The following is an 18,397-nucleotide window of genomic DNA, read 5'->3' on the forward strand; positions in this document are numbered from 1 at the left end:
TGATTTCCTTTCACATGCCTGGCCTCCTCTGGCAGCTGGAAGAAACATTGGGCTCCTCCACCCGTTTTCTTTGCACTTTTTATTTGTTCCAGAGCTGCCCCCATTAGCAGCATTTACAAAGACAATGCATTAGGTCTACAGTATATTGTATCCATACTCGATTCAATGTCTCAAACTCCTTTTACTGGTGATCAATGACACAGAAGAGTATACAAACTGCCCATTTAATGTAATGTAGTTGTCCTCTTTCTACCTCTACTGCAGGTGATCCATGCTTTAGCTAACACAGGGTCTTAGAAGTTTCTCGTTATTATTCTAAGGCCTCTTGTTTGTCTTTATTAGGTTGGACAGGCTAAAAGTGGAGCAGTGCGGACCCCAAGAGATCCACCATGTAGCCAACCACAGGCCGCCACTCACGCAGCCTGAAATCCAGAACAATGAACTCAACCGTGAGGTTGACCGTGAGCGCAATGCAGCAGTCACTTCCACCCCAGCAGATGAAGACAGGAAGCAGCGAGACGCTGAACGCTACGGCTTCCAGCAGGATGGGGCGGAGCGCCCACTCACCAAGATAAACAGTATCAAACTGCATCCAGCTCAGGCAGCAGCCGTCAAGGCTAACATCGCCTCGCCGCAGACTCCGACAGAAATGGACGGGCCACACCGCAGCCCGCAGGTCAATGGATCCGGTGAGCATTCTCCAGCCGATAGGACCGGAGTCCCTCCTCAGCAATATCCCACCCATGAGCCAGACCGCACCATGAATAGAACCAGCTCTATGCAGCAACTAGAGCAGTGGGTCCGCACACAAAGAGGACGCAACCAGGATGATGACACCAGGAGGTTAGTTTGATTATATGACCTTTTGCAGTTTAAAAAAAAAAAAACCCTTTAATGTTTCAATTGCTTCATTGGCTCAATAATTGTGCTGCAAGAGGAGAAAATATGCCAGCATAAGTTGTTTTTAGGTTATTGCGCAAGAGTCCAATCTTGTCCTACTTTGACAACAAGGAGCTTGGCTAAACTTAGTATAATCTAGAAATGCTGATTCAACTGTGTCTTGAGACAGGAGGGATTCTCCTTAAGCATCTCAGTGCCCACATACAGCATATATGCAGACTCTAATTTTCCAAAGCTTCTTAGTCCCATTTCTCTCTAAAGCTGTGTTGTTTAAATCCAGAGGATTCACACGCTCCTCACATGATTTAAACACTTTGATATTACACTAGAAGTGTACAAGTAAGAAAAACTGGGGATAAACAATAGCTGAGCAGAGCTGTTAGCCAGAGTTACTGCCTGCCACAGACCCTGCTGTGAGAGTCCCATTTTTAATTGGTTAGGATTAAACTTGCTCTCTCACTGTGTGTCTGTCTGTGTGTCTGTCTGTGTGTCTGTCTGTGTGTCTGTCTGTCTGTCTGTGTGTCTGTGTGTCTGTCTGTGTGTCTGTCTGTGTGTCTGTCTGTCTGTGTGTCTGTTTGTCTGTCTGTGTGTCTGTCTGTCTGTCTGTGTGTCTGTCTGTCTGTCTGTCTGTCTGTCTGTCTGTCTGTGTGCCTGCGTGTCTGTGTGTCTGTCTGTCTGTCTGTCTGTGTGTCTGTCTGTGTGCCTGCGTGTCTGTGTGTCTGTCTGTCTGTCTGCCTGTCTGCCTGCCTGTCTGTCTGCCTGTCTGTCTGTCTGTCTGTCTGTCTGTCTGTCTGTCTGTCTGTCAGTGTGTCTCCATCTGTCAGTGTGTCTCCATCTGTTTGATGTCGCTGGGCTTGTGCTCACGTTTGACAGCCATGCCTCTTTGCCTCGACTCACTCCTCTTAAAAAAAATAAAAAATGAAATGGACATACTTGCTTTGAGCAATTCATGAATTTAAAAGGTTATCACAACAACGACCTTGGTCCTCATTTCCGTAGTTGTCCTCTGTGATAAACACGTACTCGCTCTCCATCCTCTCGTTCAACCCTTTCAACAGTCTCTGCTTGTCATTACATGACACTCATGTCCTCCAGAGTGATCCTAAGTTTACATGAAGTCACAAAGTCGCCTGTTTTTTGTTTTTTAATGTGTCTGGGTTTTACAGACCAGGGAACGTTCTAGTCACTGTCTTGGTTTGAACAGGAAGCTGTCTTGATGCCAGCTGCACTGACTTTGAACTCACTGTTGAAGTGGATTGTTGTCACTGGAAAGGTCTCATTTGTCCTGGGGAGGGGTTATTAACACTCAACTAGACGTGTTTTGCAACTACAAAGTTTTAAAAAGGCAAATCAAAAAGTTTCACTGATTTGCTAGTTCTTAACATGACATTGCTTTGATGAGTGCAGTAACACGCACATTTATAATTAGTGTTTAGTGTTATTTAAGCTTAAAAAAAGAAAAGAAATAAACATAATTGACAATAAAAAACGTGTCTACTTTGAACCTGCCATGTGGCGTCTATTATTCATGAAACACATTCATATTTTAGGAAAATAACCAATTAGTGAATTATTAAACAGTTGTACCTCCTTTGAGGGAGCCTTAGTAAACATAATTAGATCACTACATAGGAAATAAATATCTCTGCTACACACCGGGGATATTATTGATTTATAAATGGATCTACTAAATTTAATTATTCGATTTTCACTTAACAGTAGTCAAAGGGTTTGTCTGTGTTGATCATGTGAAAAGATCTTTTTAATCGCCTGATGTCGACTTGTTTTTGTTTTCTTCTCCCCAGCATTACGTCATACCAGACGCTGCCCAGAAACATGCCAAGCCATCGGGTACCCTATATGCCTCATTATAGTGATGGCTACTGCAGTATGCCCAGGAATAGCATGGCACAGCGGGACAGCATCTGCAGCATGTCGCCATCTTTGTACGACCAGGCCCTGGGTCCCTCGCCAGTTGACAAGCGCAGTTCCATGCGCGATGACACCATGTGGCAGTTGTTTGAGTGGCAGCAAAGACAGGGCTACACCAGACCGCCGGGACTTTACAGCAATATGGCCAGTCCCAAAACCATGATCAACCTGTCAGAGCATACTGCTCCAAGCCACTCCATCCCCCCCTCGCCCTCCCACGGCTCCCTGTCTATGTATGGTGGTTACTCCCCGATGAGATCCTACAACATGAACAGTGCTCGTTCAGAAGTCTCCTCTCCCGTTTACAGAGGAGACATGAGCATTGACAGACGACACAGGCCACAACCCAACAAGGTCAGTTAAGATGTACATAAATGCTAACGAGGTGGTTCCCCCACATAACAACAAAATGTATCTACTTGTAGCTGTGCATATAGTTAGGGTTTAACTTGCTCAGATTTCAACATATCCTCCCCTAAGATAACATGGAAGTGAGAAGGGTTTGTTGTTGGTCCTCCCAGCATTTAAAAATATCATTAGAAAGAAAACAACGGCAACGTCTCTCGCCACAAACAGCTTTTTAGCAGTTTCCATAAGAAGTGCCTTTTACTTTACAAACGGTCTCCTTAAAATCCTCCAGAATAACAGGGTGAAGGAATGTCCACTCACTAGTGATTGAGCTTATTTTATTACATACTGTTCCCAGAGGTCAAGAATGAATCCAACTTTCCTTCATCAATTCTCTTCATTGTATTTGTGGTGACAGGAGTCTAAGATGCATATCTCAGTACTTTGGCAGCTAAAACAAAACGTATCTAAATGACTGAATAATGCCACTTGAGGGTATGTACTATGATGGCTGTGCATGGTTATTTAAAAACAATACAGTGTAAAAAGACAGGCTGTTTTTTGTATCCTGCAGTATGCCTACCCACCTGACAGGAGGTCTATGCCTGCAGGGATCCCGGTCCAGACTATCACTGCCCAGTCTCTCCAAGGCAAAACAGTAAGTCTTCATCCGTGTTGTCCCCTTGTGTCTCCATCACTATCTTCTAACGGAATTTCTGTAATACACCCCCCGGCAATTTCACGCTTGAAGAAGTGTGTAGACCACACGCTTATTCATTTTGGGTTTAATTGGACTTCTCTGAAAGACACGGCTATTTTTATAACTTCACCTACCCTCCCTTTCTCCCTCTCCCTCTTTCTGTCCTTCATTTCCTTCCAAGAAGACATTGTGACAGAATCTTTAGAGACAGATTTAGGCAGAACTCAGATGTATGTTCCAAGTGGTCGGATTTAGGGTATGCTCACTTCAGGAGCTCCTTTGACTCTCTTCACATCAGTGGAGACTTAAAAACCCCGTCACTCTCAACTCCCTAAGCCAGATCAGGAATTTATGTCAAAGCCGTACGCAGTGCTGTGTCCTCAAGGAGCTGGTAAAGTGTGAACTGGATTCTGTAATACATGCTAAACTGCGCTTCTTTCTTGAGTGAACGTGTTGAATTTGCATGCTGCTGACAGCGATTGCACCTTGGATAATCTCATGGTCCTGAGCTGCATGAAAAACTCAATACCTAGCTATAGCAACTGTTCACCTATTGGGAGCCTCATTCCTCTAAATCTCCTGTCCTGGTGTGTTCTCTCCTTTCCTCTCCCACTTCCCTTGCGGTGTGTCCCTGTTTCATTGTGGCTGTATTTCCCTCCCTTCCTCCCCCCCCCCCCCTTGCAGCCTGAGGAACTGACTCTGCTGCTGATAAAGCTGCGGCGGCAGCAGGCAGAGCTAAACAGTATCCGGGAGCACACTGTAGCACAGCTTATGCAACTAAACATGGATGGCGACAACCCAAAGGTCAGGCCCCCAGAGATGCTCCTGCAGCCTTGTGTGTGTTAGCGTGTGGTGTGAATGCCATCTTTAACCACTTCCGTTACCCATCTCGATCCAGAGGATTTCTTTGGCCTTCACTCATCGCTGATTTTAAGGAGAAAAGGTGCTACAGTCGGCATTTTCTCCATAAAGGACTTCGCTTTGGCTTGAAGTTGTGTCTTCCTGATATTTAGGGATCAGCTAACTTGCTGTCCACTTTACCCAAAACGTGTGACATGTCTGGAAATAAAAATACTTTTACAACCAGCATTGGACTTCATATAGTTCAGATCACAGTATTTGATCCATTTCATATCGGACAAGCAGTTGATGGAGTTATTTTACTTCCTCAAATAGTCCAGACAGATGTTGGATGGAAATTAAACTTGAAGCCATTGGTGAGCTTAAAGAGTGACCGGCTAAGGAGGTTAAGGCCACTGGCATGCGTAACTGTTAATTCAGGATTTTTGCATTTTAAGTCTCTTCTAAGACGTCAGAGTGCAGATTTGACTGTTCCTGATGTAGGTCAACCAGGCCTGAGGTGGAGAATGGTTGGGTATGATGGATTTAGGGTTATCTACTCTTTTCTCCTTGTACCAGTATAGCCTATTATTGTTTCCTTACCTTATGTAGATTAGTGGGTGCATATCAAGATACTCTCACCCAGTGTAAGTGATTTAAATGAAGTATTACCTGCGTTTTACCTGCATCTGATCAAGTCCTTAGATCACCATTTGGTTATTATGGAGCTCTAGCCTTTAATTTCCCATAGTACACTCATTCTGTTACTTATAGTACACCTGCTATCCTGGCCCTATTCTTCACCTTGACTTGTCCTGCCTCCTTTCCGTCCAGTTCTCTTTGGGTACACTCACTATCCACGACATACCTGTGTGTTTGTGTGAGCGAGAGAGAGAGAGAGAGAGAGAGGGAGAGCGTCAGAGATAGACTGTGACGTCCTCTTCTTTTGTCTCACTCTCCTGTTGCCTTTTTATTTCCTCTCTTTTTTGCTGCTGACGTTAGAACGACATTCTCTCCCATCACCTCCAAAGGAACCTCATGTATTTGGACAATCAGGTGGGGTAATGCATGACTGCATGGCCCTGTCTCCTCCTGTCGTGAACTGAACTCGTTTAATGCTTTGCTATTATTATCTAAATGACTGTGCTGAAAAGTCCTTGTTTTAGGTCCAGCTAAATTATCATTGAATGTTTATTTTTATGGGCACAACTACATAGCATGGACCAACGTCGCATACTGTACCACAGCATTTGTAGCCTAAGCTAGTTTGCAAACCCTATCCCCAAAATGGGCCTAATTATTTAATCATTAGCCTGAATACATGCCCGAAACGCACTGTAAGCTATATTAACTGAATATCTGGATACCACTCGATTCTGTATTGTTTGGAGATGTGTATAATATCAATGAACTGTTAAGTGCCTGCTAATAAATTTGTATCTTCTGTTGTTTTATAGCTCTGAAGTGCTTTGAAAGTTTGAGTAATTACAGAGGTGCAATATATAGGACACGGAGGCACAATAACACGTTTCTGATAATAACTATGGAGAAGATCATTTTAAATTTCAATGAGCCAGCCACATATTTGTGTAGCCTTCGAGAATTATGTAAAAGTAAATATGAAAGTAAAGATGATGAGACTTCACATTTACCATCTACTGACACATGCATCGCAAAAATAGTGCTCGCTTGTTTTGGTATCGTTATAACACACCAAAGTTCAGCAGGAGCTTTCCAAGGCTAACAAGTAAGCGTCTTTGAGCTTTGCCCTGCAATGTCTTTCTGATCCTGTTTGTAAAGCGTCTCTTACTGCTTCTCCTGACTGTATCCATCCCTGTTTGAGTCTTCTTCATGAGAGAAAGCAAGCGACGGTGTACCTGTGTTGTCGGTGTTTTCTCTGAAGCTAAGCACTGCTATAAACTGACACTTGCTATATCGCTCCTCTCCACACTGGACTAGATGAAGGAAAATGACCCTTTAATCGCCATGACTCACACTTTGATTGAGAACTCTGCCCCGAGGCCTCAACTTTACCAGCAAGTAAGGCCAGCCAAAGGCTTTGCTCCGCCTCATCCTCACCAGTCGCTGTTGTTATTTTGGTCTGTTTTGCAATGCTCCTCCTCCGGTGTCCAAGTCCTCATCATGGCATCTTGAGACTGGTCTCCCTGTATCGTTTGTATCGCCAGCACCTCCTCATCCATTGCTTTTGACTGTTCTCCTCTTATTATGAGAAGTCATTCCAATATGGGCATGACTTGTAAAAGAGTAGTATGATGTGTTTGCTTCACTGTTCAGTTAAACCCCTTCCTCACTCTCTTTGTGAAGTTTGTATGTATGGGTTGGATAAAGTTTAGTCTAGAAGTTGCTACATGTTTAAGAAGAACACTGCAGCTGTGGGACTGTCCTAAATCAAAAGCTAAAGCTGTGGTTGCACCCTCTAGTCTTTACTCGTCTTTTTTTGTCTCGTGCCCTAACCAGTGAAGGTTAGTGTGTGATTATTCATAACCCTTTGCACAATGCTTCCCCTCTCATTAGACTAGCCGCCTGGACTCTAATTAGTGTGGCTTAATGATGTGTTGTCACTTCTCAGTCCATTACTATATCTTACTGTGAAAAAAGAAAAGGGAGGCTATTGTTTTTATGGCTTAATGAAGTGCAATAAAGTACAAATTATTTTTTAGCAGGGCACAATGATAATAATCTGTTTACAATTAATTTGGGTCAACCAGTGCTGCTTTATTTATTCGATGTTAGGATTTAGTGTTCTAAGACTGCGTACACAGCACCAGCTGTGGAAGACACTCTCTACCTAATATGGTCAGTGAGTGATGATGAAGATGAAGACAGATGTTTCCTATGTAAACTCTCTCTTCCTTTTTACCTGTCTGCATTACTTCCCTCTCACTCCCTCTTGTTATTCTGCTGGTGGGAAGGATAGAGGGCCGGCGTCTGTGTGTGTGTGTGTGTGTGTGATGATGGCTATTACATCACTTTGCCACTTTTGCGATCGCCTCTCGAGGTGTAAAAGTGTCGCCGAAAACGGTTCCTCCCCACCCCCTCCCCATTCATTAGCATACCGGCTCGGCAACAGCTGCATTCCCACCTGTTCAGCAGTCTGTCTGTCTCCCTCCTCCTCCCCATGTCACTCGTAATCCACACCACACCACAGTGAAGCCCCCCCCCCGCACTGTGGGAGAGTCTGCATGTTCTGTGTGGAATGCCATGTGGTTCTCAGGTGCTTTAACTGTTCTGTGTGGTTCAGCTGAGGAAGAAGGTGTTAAGAGAAATGTGTGTGAAAGACTACAGGTGTGAGTGTGGAACATTGATATGCGGTGGAGTCTAAAAAATATTTGGACAGTGAGTCATTTTTTTGGTTTTGGCTCTTTTAGACCAGCAGATTGGATTTGAAATGAAATATTGTCAATGAATTTTAAAGTGCCACCTCTTAGCTTTTTAGGGGTTTTGTGGGTTAAAGTGCAGATTATTCAACCTAAACATACTGCAGGATCATAGCAGCCAAGGTTTTTAGAGCCTGGCAGAGCGTCTGAGGGAAGATGCAAAGTGTCTGTAGGTTGTAGACGAGCCATTATTGACTGCAAAGGATTTAAAATGGTTGGAGCCAATAAGAATGTAAATAAAAGCAGATCAGTATGTATTTCATACCCAATGTGACTACAAACAAATATGTCACTGTCCTAATATTTATGGACTGCATATGTATTTTTGTTTAGAATTAGAAGAGTAAATGAATGACGAAGCATTAATGTGATGAACAGGAAACATGGGATCCAATGCAGTTGAAATAATTTCCCGTTTGAGCACTGTGACCTTCTTCTTTAAAACAAGTAGATGAGTGGTATTCTTAAAAGTGGAGAGAAGAAGTGTCACTCTCTTTACTTGCTTTGGTAACTACTCATAGGTTGACATTTTATATACGGTATAATGTAGGTGTAACTTCAGTACAATCTGACATTGAACCGCTTGTCTGTAGTTAAGCCTGCATTAATGTGTCCTGATCATAACTACTGTTCAAGTCCTCAGAATATCTGTGGTTATGTCGTAATTTAAAGTAATACTGCACTTAACACACACTCAGTTAACCACAGTTACTGGACAGTCTATGGACCAATTAGCTGCAGAGTATGTGCTGTAAAAGAAACCCTGTTGATGGACGCAGCTTATGTGCTGACTCGAGTTTAGTAAGCAGGATTGTTTTACATGCTTTCCCCTTGCATATCCAATCAAACCACTGCTTTGTGCTGATGGAGACAAACAATTGTGGGTGATGAAACACGAGGCACCAGACTGATCAGAGAGGAGCCTGTGTTTAGACTGGCCGCTCTCCCACCGTTGGTTTGCTAACTTAGACGGTCTGAATCGGTGAAATCTGAGTTTCTGCTCGAGGACAAATCCTGTGGCTCAGTGAGAGAGCCATGTCATGACACTGCATTAGATCTCCAGATTCTAATGTGTATGTGCATATTTGGTGTCTCTGTCTAATGTTCTGTCTGTCTTCACAGTTGAGTCCAGAAGACTACAGGGAGCACGCCTATACATATATGCCAGAAGAAGTGGACATTGATGTAAGTTCAGTGTTGCGTGCTCTCATGACGAGATGCTCCTTTCAACCAGACATGATGTCTCACAAGTCTTTATTGATTTCTCTTTAGACCAAACTTAGCAGGTTGTGTGAGCAGGATAAATTGGTGAGGACACAGGAGGACAAACTTCACCAACTGTACAGAGAGAAGGTGACTAAACACTGCACGTCTGTCTTCATTACGATCTCACTAAAAAACTATGAAGAATACATTGTTTATGCTCTGTTTAAATGATAGCAATAGCTAATGTTATGTTTATATGCACAACACTGGGAGAGAAAGAGACACGTCTTGTTTATTTGTTATAATGTGTAACTATAGCCGAGCTACTGTCATCGACTTCAAAGATTTCATAGCCATATCATATTTGGCATATCCGACTCAAAAATGGGAATGATGGACATTTGTCATTATTTTTATATTTTATAGACTAAACAATTACTTCATTTATCACAAAGTTTTACCACTAGAGAAAATAAGTTACTTGCAGCCTTACTTTATAATGTAATTCCTTTGGAAGACGTTTGGGAGCTAAGAACAGGGAAAAGTTGGAGAGGCCTAAATCCTCCACTGACTAAAGTTGGCTAATCTTAAAGGTTACAGTGACAAAATTCCATACTCATGCTGTGTGTGTATCTGTTATGTTGTGTGTTTCTTCAGCACACCCTGGAGACTGCACTGCTTTCAGCCAGCCAGGAGATTGAGATGGGCTCTGATAACCCAGCTGCCATGCAGAGTGTTATCCAGCAGAGAGACTTACTGCAGAGCGGCCTGCTAAGCACCTGCAGAGAGCTCTCCAGAATTACAGCTGTGAGTCATACAGCACATAAATGCTGGACACCGAAGCTCTCTTTCTTCAGGAGTGCTAGTGCGACTAGAGTTAGTGTTGTCATTCACAAAGTGCATCTCTCCCAAACCAGGAGTTGGAGCACTCGTGGAGGGAGAATGACAAGCTGGAAGGAGATGTGACTCTGGCTAAGAACAATCTCCTGGAGCAGCTTGAAGCTCTGGGAAGCCCTCAGGTAGGATAATTATTGAGACTGAAGCTGTGCTCTTTTAACCTCGCACCACTCGTGCTGTCGAACACCTGCACAGCATACTAGTCAGACTTTGGTTTGAGTACATTTGAGTAAAGCTTCAAAGAAAGCTGAAAATGTGGCATATTCCCTTGAACACCTAGTCATCCTTTTTGTCGACACTTTCTTTGACTTTGGGGAAGAAAGTAGATTTCTGTGCTCCAGTGCCCTGAGCTGCTGTGTGGAGGGAGGTAACGGGGAGATCAAAGCAACACAGTGAGTGATTGATGACTGTAGTGATGATAGAGCAAGTCCTAATTAAGTCTGTCTTTTATCTTGTCCTTCATCACGGGAGAAGTGTAGAGGCGGAGAGAAAGAGTTATTCCAGGTTGAGCCTGAGTCAGAGCCCATGCTAATTCAGATAAGAGATGTCAGAGAGCCTGCAGGGAGCCTGGACATCTCCTCAAGTGCTTTTCACTCTCAGACAAACCTGTCATCGCTAAGGAGAAGATAATTACTCTTTCTCTTGCTCTTCTCTTTCCTGTGACTGTCCAGCAAACCAAGTTAATCTTCAGGTGATGTTCTGTGATTTGTGAACCTGTTTGTGGGCTTTCTGTTCTCACCCAGACGGAGCCTCCCAGCCAGCAGCATGTCAGCATCCAGAAAGAACTTTGGAGGATACAAGATGTGATGGAGGCCCTCAATAAACATAAAGCTCAGAGAGCTGCTGATGGTATGAACTTGTATGGGTCCAAGAACAACTTCAGCAAGCACAAAAATGAGGTGAGCTACCACTAACGGACAATATACTTGGTCCTAAAGTTCTCTAGCCCTGAAACAATTGTGGTAATCATTTACCCCAGTAGTTATTTATCAAGAACAAATGACAAACCTTTGTGGGGATTCGTTCTTTTTCTCTTTTTGTATCATAGTTATCTGAATATCTTTGGGTTTTGGACTGTTGGTGGGACCAGCAATTTTATGTTTCGCTATTTTCTGACATTTTATAGACTAAACAATGAATCTGTTGAGCTCTGCAGCTCTCTTTGCTCAGATCTGCTGTAGTTGTGTAGAGGACGAGCGCTTAAACTGCCAGCCCGGCTCATGGACAGTACGAGTGGTGATATCTACGTGGATGTGTCAGTCACCCTGTAACAGCATGTGGAACGTGGCTCATCAGCTGGTCAGCCTGTGGGCCAGAACTACTCTGTACCAGATGGTGGTTGCCCTGAGCGTGCGTGGTGGCGCCATGTGTCACATTGCTTCCTTTCCTGTCGTGCCCTGTGTAATTCCCAGGAGGAGGACACGGTACCCCCACGGCCACCCTTACCCCAGTCCTATGAGCCCAACCCCCCCAACGTGCCCCCTATGCCCTCTCATGCTGGTGTGCGCCCTTCATCACTCCACAGGCCGGAGGACAGAAAGGCCAATCACAGGAATGGCACGCACAGCGTAAGCTTGTTGTCCTCATGGTTGCCCCCGCCCTCATCTGTGTCGTCACACGTCATTGCTCGCTGTGATGGTTTTCACTTTGGTTTTGACGGAGATTTCATGTGTTCTTTGGTTTGGATCATATCCCTTTATTTACTTGATGCCATATTTCCATCATCTTTTATGTTCAGTTGAAAGGATGAAGCCTCACTCGCGTGTCTTTTCTGTTTGTCTCTCTGTGTTCTTCTTTGTCGTGTTCGGTCTTTGTTTGCAAGCTGAGCCATATCTGACTGCTGCCTACTTTTTCATTTTGGCTGTAAAATAACGTGTCATACTTGAACAACATGGAGAGTCCTTCAAGCTGTAAACATTTTATGGTTTGAGATTGCCCATTCTGTTATATGAAAATATTTTATATCTCACTTTGGAACCAAACTCTCCATGACTATAAATCAACGTGTGTGTGTGTGTGTGTTGAACTCTTTCATTGTCACCGGCAGGGCCCAGACTACCGGCTGTATAAGAGTGAACCGGAGCTCACCACAGTGGCTGAAGTGGACGAGAGCAATGGAGAGGACCGATCTGAACACGCGTCTGACAGAGAACATCCTGGAAACAAAGGTGCACTATGCCAAGAAATATGATGCTAGTTTCTGATGACGGTGCTGTTTTCCAATAACCCTAACCCTAACGAGCTTGTTTCTAGCACCGATGGGTGCCATGGTATTTACACAGCCGTCACTTTGACACAGCGTGAACACAAGGTCGGGCTTCTCTCCAAAGCATTAAGCTAAGTCAGTATATCACAAAATAACCACGGATACAGTGGCATTCACCCAGACCCAGCCATTAGTCAGGATTTAATTTACACTGTAAATCACAATACTGCTCAGGTTTGTGTATCAGTGCTGGGATCATTTAGTCATCCCGTTATTTAGAGCTTACGTCACTTTACGTTCTGAGATGAGGTGGTTTAGAAAAGAGCCAATTGGCCTACATTTGGTGAAACTGCTTACTCTGCTTGATGCAGGTGTTCTGAAGTTGAATGATTGCAGTGTAGCTGCTCTCTCGTTCCACACCGCCACACAATCAATAATGGCAACCTGCCGATGCTGCAAATGCTGCGGGAAATGCTGTAATTCGGTCGGCAGAGTGTACTGATGCCAGATTTTACAATCCCAGGGTTGAATTTAAAGGTCTCACCAATACACTGAAGATTTAATCTAACAAATGTATTATACAATATTAATTACCAAACTGATTGAAAAAATATACTTTTCTGCAATAACACATACATTAACACGTGAATTGCAGTAAATAAAATCAAGGCCTTGAAAGTTTTTGAAAATAAACATGAATAGACACGGGTCATTGAAGTGATACCGTCTTTTAATATCTCAGTTTTTTAACAGAATTTTCCTAAAATATAGCATACTCTTCAGTGAATAACTACTAATGTGTTGTATACAAGCAAATGCTCTGTTATTCCACCAGGTGGCTCACTGACTTCCTGTCTTTTTTACCTGCTAGGTTTGTCCTACCCAGTTGGCATTGTCCCACCCAGGACCAGATCTCCACTGCCTGATTCTTCCTCCATAGCTTCATATGTTACCTTAAGGAAGAGCAAGCGGCCTGACCCCCGGACGGTGAGTCTGATGGTAACTGATTTGTTCTTAACTTGTTTTACCTTTTGGACAACCGGACGCTGCCAGATAATGCCATCAGTTGTCAGGAACTAACTTGAACATTTAAAAAAGGGCTAAACTGTCTAGCACTTATTTTCCTGTGTGGAAAACCATCTTTGTCTCTAAGCAGTAGGAAAACAATAATGATTGCTTTGCTTTTCTTGTTGTCTCGTCATTGTAAGCAGCACACTGGCCACCACTGGAGTTGTGTTTACGCTCCTCTTAAATGGTTGTTTTGGTTATTAAGCTGCCGGTTGAAAGTTAACATACGGCAGAAGAGGCCACTCCTCACGTGACAGGAGTGTGACTCATGCTCCTAAAACCAGGCTGTCATAAAGTAGATGCCACGCTTGGTTTATACAGTTTCCAGCCTCGAACACTGTCAACTTAAATATACTAACCATGTCATTAGTGCACCACATTGTAGGGTGTGTCCTCTTTTTACTGTGTCTGTATTTGTTTGTAAGATGGAGGCGTATAGTATCAATGAACCTACGTGAACTTTGTGAAATGTCAGCTGAGCTCACATACAGTACTGTAGTCCACCCTGTAGGACATATAGCCTGTGGTTGTGAGAGAGTGTGTCACAGGCCTTTACAGTTCATCTTAGGCACTTGGATACCAGCCTCTTGAACAATCTGGGCAGTGGAGGCTGCGTCCGCGGGCTCTGGACTAAATCCAGATCGGCCAGCCCCCTCCAGCATGGCACAGACCTGAGAGGGAACAGCTTCTGTTCAGTTCACTTCACAACATCAGCCTCTCCTGCTCAGGCATTAACAGGCCCCCAGCCTCTCTGAGTGCACCCATGTGTGCCAGCAGGAGCGTGTGTGTGTGCACAGCAGCCAGCCAGGCTCTAAGGTTCTAAGAGAGTGAACATTAAAGAGCCATTTTACAGTCATTATTGTGCTTATTATCTCAATACTGACCAAGTACGTGCAGTATTGCCGGAGAAGATGTGATTATTCTGTTTTCCACCGTGCTTAGTATGCACTGCAAACACAGCTGCATTATGAGATCTGACCCAACCACACTATGACGCCACTTAGCTACACACCCAAACTGTGGCTGCGCAGTAGAAATTGACCATATTTGTCTCTTAGCATGCTACAGTCTTATTAACTTCTATTTATTGTGTGTGTTGTTTGCGTTTGTGTCTCTCTGTGGTATGTGTGCATGTCTGTGGTTGTCCTCTCTGACTAACAGGAGCGTCCACACAGCGCGGCGGAGCAGCAGCTGTGTGCTGCGGAAAGCGGCCGGCCCAGGATGAGCGTGGAGAGCAGCTGGAGAGGATCCGCCGCCACCAGCAGGGTACCCTCAAGGGGAAGAAAAAAGGCCACCACATCCGGGGTAGCAGCCAGGAGCCCTCTCGCAGTCACTCGTTTACTAAAGAAAACCATTTTCGCAGCACGCAGGTATTGTTGCGTCTGCTGCAGACACTAAGGCAGCACTTCACAAATTCAGAGAAGCCTGATATCAAATCCTGGAATCCTGTCGGGTGACTTGACCTCTCTGCAATTTTGTCCCCGTTTTTTTTCTGTGTCTTTTTAGTCCCAAATGAGGCGCAGAGATGAGGTGATGAGCAGTGACATTCTGGAGCTGGAGGCCTCACTCAGGCAGCAGGAGCTGGTGTGCGAGCAGGAGACCCCTGCCGAGGAGATTGCTCGTCTCAAAGAAGCCTCGCAGGTTGACCACTTAAATATGGACCGGGAGGTGAGGCACAGCAGTTGGCTGTCTTACTCATCAGACAAAGTTGCTAAACACTGTAGGCAGGAGCTTTTCAAAAGGCATTTGCTTGACTCTATATATATCCCTTTATACTAAAATCCTTTCATAGGCTGCCTATAAGTCACACAGTTGATTTTAAGGTACTTCTACTTCTCTAGGACGAAGCCTACGATGATGCTCCATGTAGTGTTTCCCTGACGATAACGAGCATCCGTCATTTTCTGATCTGCATATTTTATTGTTGCCATTTTCAGCTTGTGGTGTTTTCCTTCTGTACATAAAGCAAATGGTGTATTAATGTGTATAAAGTGTGCTATAGTGAGTGTGTGGTTGTGTTTCTTCAGCTTGCGGTGCCTGACAAAGTGCTGATTCCTGAGCGTTATGTAGAGTCGGAGCCCGACGAGGCCCTGAGCCCCGAGCAGGAGGCTGATAAGCAGAGGAAAGTTGATCGCATCAAAGCCCTCATAGCCAAAAACAGGTAAACACATCCTCATGATCTGCCTGTTCCGCAAACGTTTCATTATCAAGGACGGGGCTGTTCAGACCTTTAATGTTGGGTAAAGACCTTTTGGACAAAAGTCTATCTTTGCAGATGGGCACTGATATTTCCCAGTAGAGGTCATGCGTGATATTCTTTCTAGAAGTGAGGGGTAAGTTTGGGGTCATAGCAGAAAATAACCGCAGCTGCCTGCCTGCTCTTCACATGCAGATCATTGCCTTAGATTTTCAGAAAAGCCTTTGTTCTTCTCTCCGAGCCACTGTAACATTTTATTCTAAATGTCAGCCCTCTTGAATTGATTTAAAAGAGAGAGGTTCTTCATCCTGGGGTAATTGTGTTTATTCTGAAGTTTTAAAAAGTTAACACTGTATACTGTATATTACAGAGACCATTGTGTGTGTGTGTGTGTGTGTGTGTGTGTGCTCCCAGTATGCAGAATGTGCTGCCTAGTATGGCTCTAAGCCCAGAGGAGGAGACTGAAGTGGAGGTTACAGTGCAGGAGAAAGAGAAGATGATTAATATCTCCTACGAGCTGGCAGCAGAGGCCTCCAAACGCAGCAAGCTGGTAGCAGGTATATCTCTAGAGAGAGGAGGGAGGTGGGGTTTGATAAAAATAATTCATGTGATAAAACAAAAGCTCATATGAGCCTGTTCTTAAAGATCCCTACTTTTCATTGTTGTTTATCAAACTGCAGCTGCTTCCATTGTGCATGTGTTGAGTCATTTATCATTGTAGTGTCAGTGGTTCCTTCATTAATCTCATTGACTTCAGTCATACTTTTTTTGTGTTCGGCCATTATGCTACTGGTGTCGTTTGTTTTTGGTCATTTTGTATGTGCCTGAGTGTGTTCCACATGTTGCTCTGTGTCATTGCAGTGAAAAGCCCGTCGTCCTCCTCCCCTCCCCTACCACAGTCTCCTAACACACCCCCTCAACTCACTGACGGGTCTCACTTCATGTGTGTGTAGTAGCACCAGTAAGGGCCTTCATCAAACTGTCAAAAATGTTGTCCATACTCACAATGCTAAAGTGTTCTCGGTGTTTTTGATTGTTGTCTTTGGGGAGAAAAAGCATGTCCGAGTGGAGGGAGTGATGAAAAGTATTCTGTGTTGCTGAAGAAGCACACTTTGTTCTCACCTTGTGGTATTTCTTGTAGTCTGTGTAGTCACATGACTCTCTCTCAATGTTGCTGTCGGTGCATTCTTTTTTTAAATTACTGCATATACACTCAGTGGCTACCAGCACGATGGAATCGAAATCAAAACTTTATAATTGTCAGGATATCTAAAGACAACTGAATATAATGCAGTCATCATAAAAGTATTGAAAAAAAAGTAAAGTAAAATTGTATTGAATCGCATTAGCCTGCACAGTGTAGCTAACAGAGTGGCCACTGAGTGTATATGAAAAGTAGTATTTAGTATTACTTTTGGAGCATAATTTGACCTTTGCCCCCATTTTAAAATGGCCCCTTCTCTTTCTGCAGCACAGGCTCTGGCCTCAGTAAAAACCTACACATGAAGGAATGGGCAGTGGAGGTGTAACAGATGCCCCTGAAGACTTCCACAAGGACATCAGCACAAGGCCACGGCCTACAGAGAGTGAAACTGCCTACTTCGTACTCCGGGGTGTGAACCTCTGACTTCTGTATGCTCACTGTGACGTCTTAAGCTCTTATGCCACCAACAACATTTTCTCTGTGACATTTTCTCTGTTATGTCGCCTCTTTGGGTGCGCCACACAATACAGCTTTGATTCTGTTATTGTTGCAGTTCCATTTTTAGTTTTTACAAGGCTTTTAAGATTGTTTTCATTATTTATATGGTTTTATTAGGTTCTTGTTTGAATATGGGCCCACGTCTGTCTGTATATACATATGAGGCGAATAGACGGAGCTCTGTTGAGAAGCCTAAAGGCCCGTGACAAAATGCTTTCGCCACATTTTTCACACATGTTTCACCACTTTCAAAAACATATGTTCACACCATTTTAGCTCGCTTAAGTCTTTTATAAGTCACTCAGTTTGTTTTTCAGACATCAGTTAGCTAACATTCATATTTATCCGTTTTATTGTAAAGAACATTTGTCGATGCGAAAGATGAGTTTATAAGAGATGTAGATCCCTCCATTATAATGAAAGGAGGAGCCACTTTATTGCTGCAGACAAAGGTTACTTGTAATTTCTCCTGTTTCCAGGTTGTAATTATTTAAAATAGGGATCTTCTGCAGTCCCTGTCGCATTGTTGCCGACACGTATGTGAATGTTTAAGTCACTCTATACTGTCTTTTTTTTTTTTTATTGCTGAGAGATATATTTAAACTGAGAAAGAAAAAAGTCTGAGTTTGGTTCTATTTTATGACATGTTGGTTTGAAGTCTTGGAACTAATAATAATAATTAAAAAAAAAGATTAGCACATGTGAAAAGCAATAACAAGAAAACGTTTGAGGATCGAGGTTTTTTTTTTTTTGTGTGTTCGTATGTACAAAGTGTAATTATCAGAGGTTTACTGTGTATATAATGTACATGGTACAGCAGGATGGGAGGTGTATCCAACATATGGTTACATACTAGATTTGATTTGCAATTGTTCATATTCCATCTGTTTTATATCATGTTAAATAAATGTTGCTGTTCTTAACAAGGATGTGTTTTTGTTTTGTTTTTACCACCCCTGTAGCCAGCTGTAGTGGACAAGCTATATAATAATCTGTATTGTAA

General features: G+C 43.4%; 1 protein-coding gene across 1 annotated transcript in view; it reads left to right on the forward strand.

The window, feature by feature from the left end:
- LOC115009638 (pleckstrin homology domain-containing family A member 5-like) overlaps nt 1-18,320 on the forward strand; it is a 73,534-nt gene extending 55,214 nt beyond the window's left edge. The window contains 21 exon segments of the mRNA XM_029433777.1: nt 343-843; nt 2,706-3,186; nt 3,755-3,838; nt 4,565-4,684; nt 5,723-5,776; nt 6,680-6,760; nt 9,241-9,303; nt 9,391-9,471; nt 9,982-10,131; nt 10,242-10,343; nt 10,965-11,120; nt 11,634-11,789; nt 12,269-12,389; nt 13,299-13,414; nt 14,657-14,723; nt 14,726-14,865; nt 15,002-15,163; nt 15,523-15,656; nt 16,107-16,249; nt 16,554-16,635; nt 17,164-18,320. Coding sequence (XP_029289637.1) covers nt 343-843; nt 2,706-3,186; nt 3,755-3,838; nt 4,565-4,684; nt 5,723-5,776; nt 6,680-6,760; nt 9,241-9,303; nt 9,391-9,471; nt 9,982-10,131; nt 10,242-10,343; nt 10,965-11,120; nt 11,634-11,789; nt 12,269-12,389; nt 13,299-13,414; nt 14,657-14,723; nt 14,726-14,865; nt 15,002-15,163; nt 15,523-15,656; nt 16,107-16,249; nt 16,554-16,635; nt 17,164-17,221 — 3,052 coding nt within the window. The 3' untranslated portion in view covers nt 17,222-18,320.
- Nucleotides 18,321-18,397: the final 77 nt, after the last annotated feature.

This window comes from Cottoperca gobio, chromosome 6 (genome assembly GCF_900634415.1).
Source record: "Cottoperca gobio chromosome 6, fCotGob3.1, whole genome shotgun sequence".
Taxonomy (NCBI): Eukaryota; Metazoa; Chordata; class Actinopteri; order Perciformes; family Bovichtidae; genus Cottoperca; species Cottoperca gobio.